The 19,526-nt window shown below is 39.8% G+C and overlaps 1 protein-coding gene across 3 annotated transcripts in view; it reads right to left on the reverse strand.

The window, feature by feature from the left end:
- Positions 1-228: 228 nt before the first annotated feature.
- Positions 229-19,526, reverse strand: part of PLPPR1 (phospholipid phosphatase related 1) — a 300,616-nt gene continuing 281,318 nt past the window's right edge. For all 3 annotated transcript variants that reach the window (XM_025359298.1, XM_025359301.1, XM_025359300.1), the window contains 4 exons: positions 15,020-15,270; positions 11,521-11,697; positions 6,981-7,112; positions 229-1,349 (listed from right to left, as the gene is read on the reverse strand). In XM_025359298.1, coding sequence (XP_025215083.1) covers positions 1,317-1,349; positions 6,981-7,112; positions 11,521-11,697; positions 15,020-15,270 — 593 coding nt within the window. In that variant the 3' untranslated portion in view covers positions 229-1,316. The remainder of the gene's footprint in view (positions 1,350-6,980; positions 7,113-11,520; positions 11,698-15,019; positions 15,271-19,526) is intronic.

Consider the following 19,526-nt stretch of genomic DNA (forward strand, 5'->3'; position numbering starts at 1 on the left):
GATCCAGAATGTTTCTGAGTATCTTGATAATTTAGAGCATTTTATTTGCCTAAAAGCTCACATATTCTCATACACACCTGTGAAATTATCCCTCAGTCATGCCCCTATTAGAATTTATTTCAGCAGACGTGGAACTGAACAGTGTAAACACTTGAGTTCACTTCATCATGACTCTTCAAATACCTTTGTCCTCTGGATAAGGCTTAAGACAAAAGACATGAGCCAGAATACATTTTGTGATAACTTTTTCTTCTCTTTAGAAAAAAAATATGTACAAAAAAAGCTAAGAAGAGCCAACATGGAAGTGTCAAGAAAACATTCTGATAGGTACAGACAAAAGAGCTCCTTCAATCAAAGGACTTACATATTAGTTATCACCATGCTAGAAAAATGAGATGCAGTTAAAATTCTAGAATAATTAAAAGCCACAAAGTGAAACTGTTGTTCTGGGGCCCTATGGTGTAGGTTCTCTGATTCCTTTTCTGTAAAATAATACTGTGCAAACTGTAAAATATTCATTTTCATATAAAGTCCATATAATATGATATACAAAACTGTTGAGTTGACAGGGGAGGCTGATGTTGGCTGCTTTATGGAGAAAAGGTGGCAGTGACACCTGCCTGCCAAAAGACATTCCAGAAAGATCTTGAGTTCTTTAGTAGAGGCCATTATCTAAGAAAGAATCATATAACCCCAGTACCCTCCAAATTCAGAATTCTCTGATAATTGTTTGTGTAACTAGGTGACTTTGTTAATATATTACTTTAAACTTTGAATGTAACAATTTGTTAAGAGATCAGAGTGCAACATTCTTTTTGAAGATAATCTTATTCCTGCAATTGACTTTGAGATTTATTATTAACCAACATTGTCCTTCCTGTAGCTCAAAAGTTTGCCTTTTATTAAAATTCAAAAATTCTGGAGGAGGCAGCAACTGTAGTAATAAAAGTTTAAAGTGAGTTGTTATATTTACTTCTGTGTTTATAAAACTGAAAAGAAAATTTGTGTACAAATATCACAAAACAACGTCAACCATTGAATAAATGTGGTTCTTCAATGCACGCTTGAACAAGAAAATTTTGTTGGTTTTAAAATTCTGGCATAAATATATTAAAGCTGACCAAAAAAAAAAAAAAAAAAAAAAAACAAAAAGGGCAAGCTACATCACTTCCTCATACAAAAAATGTACAAAACATTAGCTTCTAACTAGATAAACATAATATTCGTCATCACAGTTTGACATTGAGCAACTGTGTGTTTTGAAGTATAGAATTGGAAGGTGATTTTAAAAAACAGCTTGTGACACATCAGTCATCTCAGGTAACTTCGGTCATGGACGCAGAGTGATTCTGTGGAGAAAACACAAGCAGATAAAATCTGAGATAGGGTTGCCTGACACGTGCACACTCACTTGTCCCTAAATATTCCCTTGTTTTGTCTCCTCAAGGGTGCACAGGCTGTTCCCTCTCCGTAATATGCTGCTCCAAGGACACTCAATGTCCCTTACCTCTTTTTTTTTTTTTTTTGAGATGGAGTTTCACAATTTTTGCCCAAGCCGGAGTGCCATGGCGTGATCTCGGCTCACTGCAACCTCTGCCTCCTGGGTTCAAGTGATTCTGTTGTCTCAGCCTCCCGAGTAGCTGAGATTACAGGCACCCGCCACCATGCCCAGCTAATTTTTGTGTTTTTAGTAGAGATGGGGTTTCACTATGTTGGCCAGGCTGGTCTTGAACTCCTGACCTCCAGTGATCCACCTGCCTCAGCCTCCCAAAGTGCTGGGATTACAGGCGTGAGCCACCATGCCTGACTCCTGATTTCTGTTGTTTAGGACACTGGGGGTTTACATTATATTCTTTAGAGCTCAGATACACATTTTTAGAAACTGAGTATTTTGTATTTTTCAAGATACTTTTGTCTGAAATATTTGTGAAAATGTGCATTTCTTTCCTAAAGCAAAAATAACTTTACCTTTTATTCTTTTACTTCTACAATATGCTTTCTATTTGAATTTTTTTGGGTCAACACTTTGGTCATTTATATGATTCCATTTAATGATTCCATTAAAATGGTGAAGATAAAGCCATTCAAATCCTGAGATAACTAGGTAGGTGACTTGAGGCAGATTTCTTTAACTCTCCCTCCAAGTCTTTTTTTTTTTTTCCTATTGATAATATGAAGTCTATAATATCACCAGTTCTGAATCAAGGGACCATCAGAATTCTCTAGGAGTACCTCCTTCATTTTTTTTTGTTTTAAAACTCCACACCTGCTGAATCAGAATATCCTGGGGTGAAGGTCCATGTATCTGTGGTCAGCACAGACGGAATTCTTTTTTTGTGTCTAAAACATGTATAAAAAATATATATAATATATAGATTTAATAAATATATAAATAATATAGTTATAACTTGTACAATATATAATTACACATTATAAAATTAAGTTAAAATTAAATATAGAATTATATAGAATTATATATTAATATATAAATAATATATAAACAATATAAATTTAATAAATATATAAATATAAAATATATATTAAATATGTATAAGTATCTTTTAACTGTATATGTATACATATATAAGTATATATACATACATAGATGAAGAAAGTAAGGCACCAGGTTTAAGTAATATGCCCAAGGTCACCAGTCAAAATTAAATGATATGTATGTATATATACATACATAAATACTTATATATGTATATAAATATATCTTAGTGTATATATGTATCCATATTTAATATATAGTTTATATATATATATTTTTTCCCATTGGGAGACTCTATACCACATCCAGAATGAGTTAACACAGTTGCTTCATTTCTAATTTACTTTTTGTTACTAAAAACTGTGTTGACAAGAATGCAACTGAACAACACTCAGCCGATTGCTCATGTACATTGTGAGCAGGTGGGTGTAGAACATAGATAATTAAGAATTGGTTCATTTGGGATCCCAGCAACTTATAGAATCATAAAATAATGCTTTGAAAAACTTGACTAGTTTTGAATTGTTTACTTTTTGGTTCTCCATGGTATTTGGGAAAGATTTTAGGAAATGCACTGTCTCAATCAACTATACTAAGGGGAATCACGGAAGGCAGATATTCGAATTTGAGGTAATGTTTTAGAGAGGACCAGAGCACTGTGGCTCTGAGGGCTACATGTGTCAAAGGGGAAAGAATGTCTTGGGAGAAAGGGAAACAAGGGTGACTGGTGCCCTCCCCATTCAGTCTTCTCCTTAGGGGATTTTGAATAGTGTGATGGATGTCATGTGTATGAATGTGTGCTCTGAAGAGAGGTTCTAATCTCTGATCTTAAAAGGTCCACATGCTGGGAAGATGATTCTGTTCCAAAAATTACAAAGATGCTGTTTCTAACAGAAACAATGGCTGTTGGAGTTGCAAGGGAAGTTCTTGCCCACAGGGGATATTAATTTTGGAAAAACTGTAGCTCAGGTTCAATATACCAGCCCCCTGTAGCATGTTTTCATATTCAATGCTGGCAGTTGTGGATTTCACAAAAGAATTTTCATTGAATGAAATCTCAGACTGTGTGGTGTAGGAGAACTAGCAGGGCCTTTAGAATTGGATGGGTCTTAGTGGTGTGTGGTGTAGGAGATCTAGCAGGGCCTTAGAATTGGACTGGGTGACCTTGGGCGTATTACTTAAACCTAGTGCCTTACTTTCATCTATAAAATAGGATATAATAAAACCAATGCAGTATCATGAATATTAAATGAGATGACCCTCAATAAATGCTAGTTCTCTTTTCTTGACCAAGAAATAAAGGGTATATCTTTCTAATTATCCATGTGGAAACATTTAATACTAAAAGCAGATGCTTGGTGACTTGAATTTTTCACAATTGCTATGGATAGCATAATGTGAGAGACAATACTTCTCTTTAGCTTTCTGTGGCTTCATTCTGGCTAGCCTGCAGAAGTCCTTCTCATCGTTTCTCATGAATCTCTACTTTCCGTGGATGTTCAAATAGTGATTATGGTCAAATTTGAGGTTCTTGGTTTTGGCTAAAGTGTCTAGTTTAGGTTTTGGGACAAGTTTGTATTCATTCATCAACATTTATTTCACACCTAGTGGATGCCAGGATATACGGTGAATAAGACATGGTTTATAGGGTCCTGATCCTCAAAAAGTCCCAAGTCTTTGGAGGAAGCAGACATGAAGGAACACTTGGCTTTAATTATGAGTGACAGTCACATGAGGGGCCTGGAGGGTCCTTTGGCCCAAGCCTAGTATTCAGGCAAGGCCTCAAATTGTATCCATATGAAGTGACATCCGTAATCACAAAGATCTATTGCCAGGTTTGAGAGAAGTTCAACTACTACCTGTAAACAATGAATTCATAACTATTTTGAGAATCTTTTATCTATCTTGTGAACAGCATTTTTTTGAAACCCCGTTTAGCACTTCATTTTTCAATTTAAGTAGAATCCTCCAAAATAGAGTCTGGACATCTCTAGACCTGATCAGCCACCAGTGGCCCTGAGAATTAAGAGAGAAAGAAGGCTGGGGAAGGCATTAGACAAAGGTCATGCTTGAGCAGTGCTGGGTGGAAGGATGAGGTGTGCAAAAGGGGTGTTCTTATATCAGGATATTCGGGGGATAGCATTTACAAGGACACAGAGACTGGTATGTCTATGGAACTCAGCAAATATTTTCTGTTTCTTTTTAACATTCACTTGTTTGCATTTTACCCCCCAAAATAGAGACCCTCTCTGACTTCACTAAACACAGGATTGTAATTAGGGAAGAAAAATTAGAGAGATTCTATTTCACTATTTTGTTACAAGGTATAGCTATTTAGTTAATTTGATATTTAACCTGTAGCAACAGGCTGTTTATAAACCAGAAATATTTTTGTTAACATTTTATTTCTAGACCAAGTTAAAATGTTAGCCTTAATACAAATTAAGGGAAAACAAACAAAACAGCAATACTTGGTACTGTATTAATGGAGAACCTTAAATATTTTTCCCGAAATGGAGATACGGAGGTAGCTTTCTTGTTCCAACTCCGCCTGCCCAACCTCGTTCATTAATAATATGAGATTTAATTAAAGGTAAAAAGGCATAGGGTATTGAGACCAGCCTGGCCAACATGGCGAAAAACTGTCTCTACTAAAAATACAAAAAATTAGCTGGGCGTGGTGGCACATGCCTGTAGTCCCAGCTACTTGGGAGGCTGAGGCGAGAGAATCTCTTGAACCCCTGAGGCAGAGGCTGCAGTAAGCTGAGATCATGCCACTGCACTCCAGCCTGGGCGACAGAGTGAGACTCCATCTTGGGGGCGCGGAAAAAGAGCATAGGGTAGTTTGTCTTAGAGAGATGTGATAGTTAATAATCTTTAAATAGTGAAAATATTATTTTATATTGCACTGATATGAAGTACATAATAATTCCAAAGGGAACAAAGGGAAGTGATTTGCTTTTCTCTTACATCTTCTATAAAAATGCCTGAGTAGGAAAATGCCAAATACAAACAAGATTTCAAAACAGACTATTACAAAAAAAAATGAACACTTTAGCCGGGCTCAACTACCTGAAAAAGATGACATGCTAATGAAAACCACATTATTAGTTGTCCCCTATCTGCTTAAAGAACTCCTACTCATCCAGCTTTCTCACTCGCTACCTATACAGCCTTGGGCAAGTATCTAATATCACTGTCTTCAGTGTTTTTTTTTTTTTAGACATGGTCTCACTCTGTCACCCAGGCTAGAGTGCAGTGGCATGATCACAGCACGCTGTAGTCTTAATCTCCCAGGCTCAAACACTCCTCCCACCTCAGCCTCTGGAGTAGCTGGGACTACAGGCATGCACTACCATGTCAGGCTAATTTTTGTATTTTTTTAGTAGAGACGGAGTTTCGCCATGTTGCCCAGTCTGGTCTCAAACTCCTGGGCTCAAGCAACCCATCTGCCTTGACCTCGCAATGGGCTGGGATTACAGGCATGAGCCACCACACTCAGCCTGTCTTCCTGATTCTTATCTTTACCTGTGAAATAGGAATTATAGTATCTATTCAATAGGGTGGTTGTTCAAGTAATAATGTATTTGTAAAGCACCTAGCAATTGTCCTGGCAAAATTAAGTGCTTCATATCATCTGTCCAGGCTCCTTTCAGTTGGCAGGTCCTGGCCTTCCCTGTCTTCTCAGACAGTAGACGTTTTCCCCTTCATTTGTAGTCAGAGAGCAATTTGTGCACCTCTGATTCAGCATGTCATATTATGACTACCTATTTAGAGCCACCTTTCCTGATCATCTGGGATTTATTTATTCATTTATTTATTTAGTAGGTATGGGGACTTGTTACATTGACCAGGTTGGTCTCCAACTCTTGGCTTCAAGCAATCCTCCCACCTTGGCATCTAAAAGTGCTGGGATTGTAGGTGTGAGCCACCATGGCTGCCCCTCATTTGTGAGTTATTTGAGGGCAAGGACTGTATTCAATTATTTTTTTGTATCCCTGGCATGATGCAAGGTTCTGTTGTAGAGTAACAGATCAGGAGGTACTGTTGCATTGAATTTTTGTCACAAAAACAGGTCCAAAGGGACATTTAGTAGCCTTCTAAAATGTGCCTCCAGCTTACATCACTCTCTGTACAGAACCTTTTTCTTTGCAAATATTGTCCTAGTTATTAAGTCAAATGGGTTTTTCCATATTAGTCCAAATTTCATAAATGTGATATTATGTTGTCAAAGTATCCTGAAACAGCTAAGGTTTAAGTTAGACATTACTAAGAGCTCTCTGAGGATTCATGATTGCCAACCCCCAGAATAAATATAGGAATAATTGAGGGGAAAAAGTGAAGACTGCCTTTTGTGAGGGCCTTTACAATAAATGAATCAGATTCTCATTGATGCTGGGTAAATTTAGTGGTATTCATGGATTGATACTGACCTCCCAAAGTGTTCAGCCTGCGGGTTTGGTTTGCTAAAACTGCTTTACCATACCTGTGCACTTAAGGTTTCCAGAGGGCTTTCTATCCTTGGGAAAGCCATTAGGGGTACTCCACGGGGATCCTCAGGCTTGGGTTTGGAAGGAGATCCTTGCGTTCCTTTAAAGTTATGAACCACACACATTCCCTGCAGGATGAGGGGTAAAAAAGAATGGGGTCAGACTGCAGCCATCAATGCCTGGCATCCGTGAGGGTGGCAGGCCTTTCCCCTTGAGTATCATCACCAGAGTGACCTTTTTCCTTTGAGAGAGGGGAAAGGGACTATGGGAAGTACTGTGGAAGCATCTGTTTAATCACCAGATGACCAGTAACAATCGCTCCCCACCCCATTGGACCTGTTTTCTCACCTGTAAAATAAGAATAGTAATACCCACTTCACAGATTTGTATTGATTAAAGACACGGTGAATGCAAATCACCTCATAATAACAGCTAAAATTTATTGAGGGCCACTATGCGTCTGGCATGATGCTCAGGATTTTATCCAATTTCACTTAACCCACCCAACAATTTCATAAGGGAGATACTATTATCTCCAGTCTAGATAGGGGGACACAGGGAAGTTAGATAACTTGCCCAAGGTCACACAGAGATTGAAACTCCAGAGCCCCTAAATCATACCCCTATACTATTTTGCCCCTTAAAAAGTGCCAAACGCATAGCAAGTATTCAGTCCATGTTAGCTGGTCTTTAACTCTTACCTTAGATCGTCATCCTCAAATTATAACTATTTGCTTGAGATTAGATAACTCTTGAGTTTTCTTTCATTGCTTCCACTTAAAAACTTTCCCTGTAAGTCACTGCCCACTTTTCTGTTTCCTGCTGAGGTCTTTTCATAACTGACTGTTTCTACCATCTTCCCTGCTTTTTTATTTTTTGCTCCCCCCCCCAAAAACCCTCTTTTTCCCTGCCTCTTTCAATAATTGCTTTGCTTCTTCATCCAGTGTCTTCGAATCTTTCCTACTACTCTTCAAACCCTGTAGCACATTGGCATGCATCCTCTACCTGGCTCATCTCCATCTCACTCTTACACTAGGCTTTTTTTTTTCTTTTCTTTTCTTTTTTCTTTTTTGAGACGGCATCTCGCTCTGTCGCCCAGGCTGGAGTGCAGTGTGCGATCTCGGCTCACTGCAAGCCGCGCCTCCTGGGTTCACACTATTCTCCTGCCTCAGCCTCCCGAGTAGCTGGGACTACAGGTGCCCACCACCACGCATGGCTAATTTTTTGTATTTTTAGTAGAGACAGGGTTTCACCGTGTTAGCCAGGGTGGTCTCAATCTCCTGACCTCGTGATCCACCCACCTTGGCCTCCCAAAGTGCTGGGATTATAGGCATGAGCCACTGCACTCGCCCCTACACTGTGCTTTAACTCCCCTCATCAGAAAACGGGAGGAGGGGAACGTGTAGAAACTTTGGAGTAGAGGCACCCAGGTCCCTCTGTTGGTTATTGGTTGGGTGGCTATTGGACAAGTTACTTATCTTTGAGCCTCATTTTCCTCATCTATAAAATGAGGATAGGAATATTGTTAGAGTTGCCCTGGGGGCACTTGATTAGATGTCTATAAAGCAGACAGCATGTAGTACTTGTTCAGCTACTAACTTCCTTTCCCTTCCTCCCACATTCCACCTCATGGGAAACACAAACATAAAGCACTATTGAACATTTACAGTACATATCCTGCCATTCTCAGTGTTTGCTCTTCTCTCTTTTTCTGTCTCCTCTCCAAGTCTCTGCTTTGGAATGCCTCCAGGCTCCTCCAGAACATCCTTCCCCTCCCATTTCCCAGCTTTGTGTGTGTCCGTGAGGTGTGTTCACATGCATGTGCCAACAGGGTAGTCTCCCTCGTGCCAGAGCAATTCAACCACAGATCTTGGTCTTACATAAAGGCCATTTACGGGAAAACAAATTTTGACATCAATTGGGAAGTCCCTTGAAAGCACTAGCAGACCAAGTAGTTACTGAGCGATGAGGACCAGGGCTGCATGTTATGGAGAGAAAACAAGTTTAATGTTGAAGCAGAATTTGTGTATGGGGCTTCAGCAAACCCCAATATCATCCCACAAAGACCCTACAAAATTGTTTGGGACAGTCAGAATGGCTCCTCTTCTCTAACTGGGGATGGCTGGCTTCAGAACTGATGGACAGCAACATTGATTGTCTTATCTCGAGCCAAAGTCTTTATTTATACACCATTGATCTCCCCTTGAAACCCTTCTCTTCCCTTCAAGTCACCTGTTTTCTTTCCATCTTAAAAAAAAATTCCTCAGGAACGGTAGTAGGGGGTAGGGGGAAGAGGAGTTGGTTAATCAGTACAAAAATACAGTCAGATGGAAAAAATGGGATCTGCTCACTATAACAGTAGAGTGACAATAATTAAAAATAACTTACTGTATATTTCAAAATACATGGAAGAATAGATTTGGAATGTTCCTAACACAAAGTAACAGTATTTGAGGTGATGGATATCCCAGTTACCCAGATTTGATCATTAAACATTGTATGCTTATATCAAAATATCACACATACCCCCGAAAAGTGTATAACTTCTACGTATCCAAAAAATATTGTTTTTAAAAGGCGTTCCTCAGGAAAGTTCCTAATGAGACATCAACATTTCATGATTACTTCAGCACTACTTTTCCTGCAACTTCATCCAGAGTATCTGTGTTTTAGTTTTTCATCTTTCACTATAGAAAGAATGCCTGGATCCATTCAAAATACTGGCATATTCTTCTTTTATTTCACTTCACTTTATTGCATGTTGCAGATATTGTGTTTTTTAAAAATTGAAGCTTTTTGACAACACTGTGTCCAGCAAGTCTATTGGCACCAGTTTTTCAACAGCATGTGCTCACTTTCTGTCTGTGTCAACACTTTTTTAAAGATATAAAGTGCTTTTAAATTAAGGTAAATACATTGTTTTTTTAAAGACATAATGCTATTGCACACTTAATAGACTACAGAAAAATGTAAACATTTTATATGCACTGGAAAACCAAAAAATTGTGTGCCTAGCTTTATTGTGATATTCATTGTTGCAGTGGTCTGGAACCAAACCTGCAATATCTCCGAGATATGCCTGTCATTTTGAATTAGAAAGAAGCTTCCCAATCAGTGTTCTGAACATGAGCATTGTCTGTATTTTAGCAGATTTTTTACAAGTCGGAAAGGGGCTGGGAGAGGCATGTGTGTATTTTGCATATTGGGGAGGGGAAGAGGGGCTAGGAAAAGGAAGTGTTAAGTCATATGACTGAAGTTGATCTATGTGTGATGCTAATCCTAATGGATCTTGGACCAGAGAGGGCAGAATAGGAGGAGGGAGATCCTTCAAGACTGTAATGGCTTCTTTCTCCTTGGGGAGACTTTCTGAACATTGTTAGGGAATTCATTTCACGCACAATATGGGAGTCTGCAGGTCTGATGATTCATCGTAAATTTTTTCTGGGCCTGTTTTAAGTCCTTGAAGATAATAAAAATCTGCATCTCTGAGGTGTGACCATGCTGTGAATACTACACAGCAATAAAAAGGAATTATTGATACATTCTACAACATAGATGAATCTCAAAATAATTACGCTAGGTGAAAGATACCAGAAAAAATACATTATGATTCAATTAATATGAAATTGTAGAAAAGGCAAACTAATATAGAATGACAGAAGATCACCAGCTGCCTGGGAATAAGGGAAAAGGAAGGGTGGGAGAGAAAGTTGTATGCCAAAATTGATCAAATTGTACACTTGATGTGTCATTTATTGTATACTTATTATACTTCAATAAAACTGTGAAAGCCAAGACAAAAAGAATACAAATTAACCTCTTTTTATCAAATCCAACTCAATTTAAGGGATTTCCTAGGTGAGCAGGTGGCCAGACCTCCATCTCTTTGGGGAACCAAAACATCAGAAATACAAGAACAATGTATTAACCAAAATTCTTCTCCAGGAAGATAGGTGGTTGAGAAGGAAATAAGATTCCCAAGAGGCACGTTCCAATAGTAACAGAGTCCCACTAAAAAGGGTGGGTGTGATAATCTGCAGGGTTTTTAAAATTTCTGAGTAGGAGATGCAACTTTGGAGCTAGAGCTGAGTTTCTTGGGATGCTGGAGAAGAGGCTGCTTGCTTCTACCAGTGCTCTTCATTCTCTATTCTTCCCTCAAGCAACACTTAGCTTTTGCCCCCAATATGCTGAGAACAAATTCTTAAAGAAGATTGGTTTGAAGGTATGCCAATTTATCATTAGTCTGCTTGGCCCCAGTCCCAAGCTCAGTGTTGAAAGAGGTAGAGCCAGCTGTCCTTCTAGGGGCAATTCTCTCCCTACCACCCAGAAGGAATATGGCCAGTCCTGTTTCTGAAAGAAAACAGTGTTTTGAAATCATTTTTGTAGCAAAAGCATGCATAATACTTGGAGAATAATTGTAATTCACAAGGTTGGGACAAAAGGAACACAGATGGTGAAGTCTGGGAAACCTGACTCACAGTTTTTCAGAGAGCAGAAGAAGAGGGGAAAAGGTAAAAAGAGCGGAAGTCAACCTACCAGAAACAGGGCCACTGCAGTGCCCAGGATGAAGCCAGCAATCACGTCCGAGCAGTGGTTCCGATACTCAGAGACCCGGTTGAGGCCTGTCAGGAAAGCTGTGCAGAGAGTTCCGAGGCACAGCACTGGCTTGGCCAGTCGACTGCTCTTCGTCTTGATTGTGCTTGTAATATACATCTGGAATAGGACAGAGGCCAGACAGTGACCAAGCAGCCTCCTTGTACTGTGTGTACACGTGCAAGCAAGCAGGTACATACACCAGCACACACAAGCACGGGCTCTGTCAAAGCAACCATGCTAACTAGTATTCCTTGAACAACTCCACTAAGCTATTTAGTAAAATATTTAGTGCAGCAAGAACAATGAACAGATGTATATTAATCAGTCTTTTGTAACCTAGTGGACATGGGAACAGAAGTTATTAGTGGCACAAAGAATGCATTAATGATTAGATTCAGAACATGCAGATTTTATGTGACAAATTTAAATATCATTTGGGGTATAAGAAATCCATATGAGAGTCTGAGATACCAAATAAACCTTCTGTGGGAATGAAGCTTTTGGTGGAGAAGACCGGGTAGGTGAGTGACTATAAGTGACTGTACATTTTATTTTTTGTGTCCCCAAAAGTTCCTAGTTGCTTTGTCACAACTTCAGGCAATTAATACCAAAGTGTTGACTGACGAGTTAGTTGATAGCCTGAATTTAGAACCTCCCAACAACTGCATCACATAAATAGATTTCAGCTGTGCTAGAAAATTGACTCCTACATTCCTTAGGACAGCTGTGAGCAGCGTTATTCATTTATTCCACTGTTTCTTGAAATATTAAACTTTTCTATGTGTCCCACAAGATTCAGGTCGAGAACTGAGTAAAGACACCTGAGATGTAGGCGGCTGTTACTAGTTTGTTGTGAGGAGCTGTGTAAGACCCTGACGTTTTATAGACTCAGATAGCAAATGTGTCCCTGGTGGTCTAGAGTTAGGAAGCCTTTTTCAAATAAGTAAACACTTTTTTAGCTAATCTTTGGTAGTGGTTACAAAACACCACTAGAGGGCACCATTGGTCTAGCATTTCTTAAACGTGTTATGTGAGCTTAGCAATTCTAAAAAACAATATGCTGATACTTAGAGTCTATATAGTTATATGGCCTGAGCACATATAAGTTAAAATAGATGCATTTTAAAGTATTACAATAGATATTCTTAATATCCTAGAATGATGCCTCAACTCTGGTGAGAATACCAGAAGATAGGAATCTCTTCTATGTAACAGATTCCCTATAAAACTGTGGTTACATCAAAGTTACATAAATTACAGCATATTATTATACTATTTTCAGACTCTGTGGTAAATGTTACTTAAAATCTATACTGTATATATTTAGTTGTTTATGCTATTATGTTTTCCAATTATACCTGTCATAAATCTTTCCTATAAGATTACAAACTATTAAAAGCAGGAGTCTATGGTTAGTTGATATTCTTCGTGGTATTAACTAGTACTTAGGAAATCCTTGTTGAGTAATTTCTGAAAGCACTTGACATGTAATAGAGGCTCAGAAGATTTATGCAACTGGAATCTCATATCAGGGTTTATCTGACTATAGCCTGTGAGGCATGATTTGAATTAACATCTGAATCCTTGAGAACATGCTATAGCAGCATTTATTCTGTGTGAGCTGACGATATTTACTTCTTTTGTGCCCAAAGAACTTCATATCTCATTTGTTGAGACGGTAGTTTATTATAAGTAACAGAATAATTTATAATGGCACTATAAAAATTAATTTCACACAGCAATGACTTGAGTCTAATAAAAAAATACAGGAAAAGGCATAAGAATACATTGCTTAGGTTCTAGATAATTAGGACAAATCAACATTCTGATAATTAGAAAATATGTTGAATACCTCAGAGGGCTTTGTTTGTTTTAAAAAAAAATACCTGCATTGAGGTTTTTTGGCTTCGTTTTGTTTTTGGTAAAGCAAAGACATTTAACCAAGCTATAATCTGTTTTGTAAATTGAGGCTTCTGTGTTATTGGCATCCATGTTTCTTTAATATGGGCACAGCTGAGGTCATTTTTGTCACATATTCATTAAAGAGTAGAGCCAAAAGAAATAACTAGGAAGACTTATATTTGGTTGGTGGTTGACAAAATAACCCTATCAATGTGATCTTGTAAATGGGACACAAAGGTACTACTGCTCCTGGTTGTTTTAAATAAATAGACCAGATGCGTAGTCACAAAGAATGACTGTGTATTAATGATTAGATTCAGAACATGCAGTTTTTATGTGAAAATTAAAGAATCATTTGGGGTATAAGAAACCCATATGAGTTTTTGCCTTTTCTTCCCCCTAGGGGTGATGGCACAGACCTGTTGGCTTCCCCTAGAGGCAGAACGTGCCTTCTGCAATTACACTCTGTGACAGGGAGGGTAGCATCTCCCTGGGGGGTGGGTTGAGGGCATACTCAGAAAGTTTGAAAATGGACAGTTTGAAAGGAGTCTTCCCTCTGTCTTTTCCCTTCCCCAACTTTCCATTGAGAATCACCAGGCTAGTCATATTCTGAATATAAACTAAGTTGAAGTAAGGAAAGGGGGTGTTTTTGGCCAACAGTTGCTCTGCCACTGGTAAATGCACCTGATGTCCACCAGCAATATCGTATCAGCCTGTGGAGCCTTTGAGCTGATCCCTGCATGTCTATATTCTGGGTCCTAAGAATGCAGAAGCCAGACAAGAGTGAAATGAGGCTATTTCCAAAATGAATACAGTTAAAAAGTTGGAAAATAAGAGAGACACCATTGTTCTTTAAGATGTGGGACATACTTTGGTTTTTCTGTTACTGAAACAAAAAGAAAAAAAGAGAAAGTTATACCCCAGTGGGGCAGTCAATGGCTGTGCGATCCGGGGGACAATGAGAAACATACTTTGGGGTGTTGAGGTTCTTCTAGGATCATCCCTGTCTCCTAGCAAAGTCATGGAGAAGAGTGTCAGAGCAAAGGAAAGCTGTGTATTTATCCTGGCTCTGCATGTTGTTGGGGCAGCCATTCATATGAGACCCATGCTTGCAAATTTCTAGGCAGGTGTGAGAAGGTGTGCTGTTCCGAAACCAACCAAAACTTTGACAAAGAGTACTGTTGTGGGAGGTAAGAAAATCTCAGACACAGTACCAGGAGTCTGGGTCTCTGTTCTGGTTGTATGATCTTAGCTGTACTATGGGCCCCAGCTTTCACATCTGTACATGGGAGGATGTAATTAGGTGATTATCAAAACATTCCAGAACTAATATCCTCTGGCAGATCAGGAGATTGAAAGTGGGGTAGAAGTGTGTGCGTGTGTGTGGGGCTAGTATATCAATAGCATAATATAGAGAAATATGCCATATGTCACTTTAAGAGTCACTGTAGGTGACAATGAAAGAATGGAGACAGGGCAGGGAGACACACATCCCATCAAAAACTGGACTTAGGAGAGACAAGACTTGCACACTCACCGTGGCATATAAGGCGGAGTAAATGCTCAGAGCAGCGTGTTTGGAGGGAAAGGATCTCCGAGCCTTTTCTATCACTTCCAGGTCCCCAGTACAAATGTTCCCATTGTTTATAAACTGGTGGTGCGCTTGGCAGTCTGTACTGGTGTAGTTCGGCTTGCACACAGTCAGGAAGTATGGCGTTAAGTGCCCAGTGACCACTTGTCCGGCGTTTACAAAAATGTCAGTAGCAAAAAGTCCAAATGCAAACACCCCTATAAGAAGATTAAAATCATTAGGAATGGTAACATATTCCATCGATGGCATTTTTCTCCTAAGAGAAAACAGCGGTGAGAGTCCGTGATGACCTATCAAAATGATTCTAAGTACTCCGCGGAGTATCTTTCCAGGAGTGGTACCTGCTTCTCAAATCACCATTTCTTCCAAATTGATGCAGACATTCTACTGTTAGCATTTTATGGTTTTGTACCAGTAGTTTAGAAAAACCACAGTCTAACGAAAAGAATTTGAATTTTGGAGTCATATAGACCCGGGCTCCGGTCTCATCACTGGTGACTGGTTCACAGTATAAGTAATTTATCTTCTTTGAGCCTTGCTTACCTTAGCTGCAAAATGGAGAAGGGGGTAGTTTGGGGAAAATGGAATAATATATGTGCAAAATACCCGCTATGGTGTCTACGTAATTAATCAACATCAGTTCTCTCTCCTTCTATACAAAATACGTTCTCCCTGATTCTACCTGGAAATGCAAATCATCTTGGGAGGAGTTACTTAAAACATCATGGCAGGTGACAGTAAAGGAGGATCTTATGGAATTGTCTTTTAAAAAATTATTCTAGAAACTTTGATTGAATTGGAGTTTCATTTGATGTTGGAAACAGAAAATCGGAATAAAGGAAAAGTGTTATAAACAAATGTTGTTGACCATTAGTTTCCCATTGCTGCTACAACAAATTACCACAAACTGAGGGGCTTACAACACAACTGTATCCCCTTCAGACTTCTGTATTCTGGACTTCAGAAGCCTACAACAGGTTCCGCTAAGCTTAACCAAAGCATTGGCAGGGCTGTGTTCCTTCTGAGTGCTCAGGGTATAATCCACACCTTTCCTTTTCCATATGTTCTAGAAGTTGCCTTCATTCATTATCTTATGGCCTCTTTCCAGGACTTCACATCATTCCAACTTCTACCTTCACTGTCATATCTCCTCTGACCCTCCTGCCTGTTTCTTATAAGGACCGTTGTGATTATATCTGGATAATCCAGGACAGTCTCCCTATCACAACTTGAACCACACTTGCATTCCTTTTTGCCATGTAAGGTAACAGTTTCCAGGGACATGACCATCTTTGGGTGGGGAAGGGTGCATTCTGATTTTGCTGTTGGTCTGAAAACCCTGTGAGTAGGCTATACTTCCTGGATTTTATCTGTTCTCTGGTAAATTCCTTAAGATTAGTCCCAACAAGCTTGAGCATACAGAGGTTTCCTTATAGAAAGCTTTGTGAATTATTTCAAGGGCTGTATATTATATCTATGCACTGAGCAAGGCTGTGTAGAGCTATAAGTGGGTTGAAGAGATGAAGATGTCTTATATGCAATTGAAGGTAGAAGTTGCAAGTGTGAGAGGCAGCATTAACCTTTCTAAATGTCAAGGGTCTGCTATAGTTTCAACTAAATGTCTACCCAATTTTGACTCCCATACTCAATGTTCTGAATCTGCAAATTGTGCTGACCTCAGCACCCAAAAATTAATCCATTATAGCAGAAGCAAAGACTAGTTTGGCTGAAACCTTCATCTGGTTTTCATTTTTATCTGTATTGATTGCTATAATCTTTCTTTTTGTGGCTTTGCCAGTATGTGCTTTATCATAATGAGAACTAGCTCTTTTAATAGCTTCTGCTGGCTCATACTCATTGGGTCTGACCTCTGAGAGCAGGCATTCATTGATCATCCAAGGCAGTTTTCACCCCCAGGTGCTGGAAGTCTGAATGGGTGGAGATTTTCTACATCTTCAAGCAAGATTCTCAAAGACTAGGTTTCTGGGTCTTTCAAGGGGCAATAAGTCTGTCCAGACATAACTTTTCCAGAAAACTAGAGTAATTTATGATCTGAAAAAGGAAAAGTGGCAGGATCTCCCTTTGGCATTTTGTCAGAAGTGTTTCCAATTAGGGCGGGTTTTATTCTTTCTGTGGCAGAGGATTTCTAGGCTCCTTGGGTCAGTGCCAGCTCTGTGGTCACAGTGATTGTATGATGGCCAGCTCTCCATGCCACTGTCCTGGATGCCAAGGCTGAAAGTGGCTTTCTCTTCTTCTCTTTGCCTTCTGTGGATTGTGTCTGTTTCTTCTGCTGGCTTCAGGAGCATCTGCTGTCCAAACACTTGATTCTGGTGCATTTGATCCAGCTTTAGAAGGTACCGCATCAGCCTGGGAAGCCCACCTGCCCCGTGCAGGCCATAGCAACAAAGCATGGCGGAACCTGCACTGGTGACTCACAGACCATGTCAGATCATACAGGGCTTTTCTAAAGGAACTCAGGCCATCTTTCTGTTACTTAACCCTGAGCTCCTTGTGTGTATTTTTACAAGCCTCAGAAGCTAAAAACAGCTACTCTTGCCCTTAGAGTCAGATGAAACACCGCTTAGTCTCCAGTATTGCAAGGCATGATTTGAAGATGTTTTTAAAATGTCTCTGTATCTTGGTTTGGCATCTAAAATTCTTCAGGTGAGATCATATTTTTTAATAGCTATTTTTCATTTCCATAACCCAGCAACCCATCAGATGGTTCTATTTATCTTAAGGCTCTGCTCCATCTGTGATGTTTCTTCCTTCAGAGAAGCCGATTATGTTTTTGAATGGATTTTCCAATTTACAACAGACACAAAAGTCCAAAAGTAAAGCATTTTTGATTTGCCAGAGCTATGTGCTTGTTGTGATTGCTGTGGCTGTGTTCAGAAATCTGAATATGCTTGGTTTGGAAGATCAAGAGCTATAACCTGGAGGGCAAGACAGTCTTACGAAGTTTCTGAAATCAATTGCAGAATAGGGGAGGAAGCAGATGTGGGTGTCACAGGAGGAGCTGGAGTCCTGCCTGGTCTGATTACAGGAGTAAAGAGGTACTTCCAGGCTCCCTGCCTCAGGCTGGTGTCAAGCCTTAGGGTCTGGGAAATGTAAATCTCCAGAAGGGTTTTTTGGAAATGTGGACAAAGGGCATTGTCTTCCTGCTGGAGTGTAGATTGGGAACCCTACAAACCTCTTAGAGAACTTTCACATCCAGCTTGGCACCACAGCACAGGGTAACTGCATTAGCAATGGCCAAGGAAGGGTCAAATTAGTTAAGAGGCTTGGAAGAAGGACAAAAAACTTGGTGTCTGCTGCTGATGGCCATGATCAGGTCCCAGTAACATGGATTGTCTAAGGAAACCTGAGCTCTTTGTGGCCTAAAAGAACGTAATGGATGCACGCTGGGCTAAACAAAGGATGAAGAAAGAGAATGATGAAGGTGTTAAAGTCTCTTACTTTTTTTCTCAGGGTTTTACCTGGACCCCATCTGATCTCAGATAGGATGTCTTTGGACAAGTTAGGATCTTTGATCCCTAGTGGTGTAGGACATGGAGTGGAATTCTGTGACCCTATTCCTGCTGTGGACTCAGCGCAGGACTGCAGCCCTTGACTCCACCAAGAATGTAGTAGAAACAGTGACAGAACCAGGAAACACGCATGATGGGGATCTTCAAAGCCATCAATAATTGGCCTACTGACAAACAATAATAGGGCTCATTCCAGGATCCCTTCAGAACTGGGAAAAGTACAGAACCAGACTGCTCAGTGCTGTCCACACAGCAAACCTTCATTAGGAAGTCTAGATGCATGCAACAGAGTAACAAGTAGTAGGGGTTGGTGGGGTGAGCAAAGGAAGGACCATGTTCCTTTTAAGCCCTGAAAGTCTGGGACCTTGGGTAGAGCCTCAAAACTGAAGGCCAAATGTTGCATACTAAATTATAAATGTGTAATTCTCCAGTCAAAAAGGCACTTTGCTGACAGCTTCTGATGGATCATCTCTCAATTGTCCACTAAAATCATACATGAGGACAGTGAAAAAAGATGGAAACTTTGCCAACAACTGACGCCAAACTGAAGGGAGGATGAGTGAGAGGGGTTCACTGTCGATAACCTTCATATGGAGTATGTTTAATCTCTCTGTCTCTCTTACACACACACACACACACACTCATGCATGCGCGTGCGCGCGCGCACACACACATACACACACACACTCTTTTACGTCATGGAAAACTCAAGCTTCTCCTCAGAAGACAGACTACAGAGACTGCAGGAGAAAACCTGGGGAAAGGTTTTCTATCTTTCGTACTATCGGGCCCCTGACTCTGAGATCCAGGATTTAGACTCCCCAGAAAACAAGGCTTCTGTCTCCCCACTGGATGAGTTCGCTCTGAATTTGCCTAAGACTCTCCTCTCTTATCTATTGTTTTCTAACTGTATTTAGAGAGAC

This window comes from Theropithecus gelada, chromosome 15, assembly GCF_003255815.1.
Source record: "Theropithecus gelada isolate Dixy chromosome 15, Tgel_1.0, whole genome shotgun sequence".
Lineage (NCBI taxonomy): Eukaryota > Metazoa > Chordata > Mammalia > Primates > Cercopithecidae > Theropithecus > Theropithecus gelada.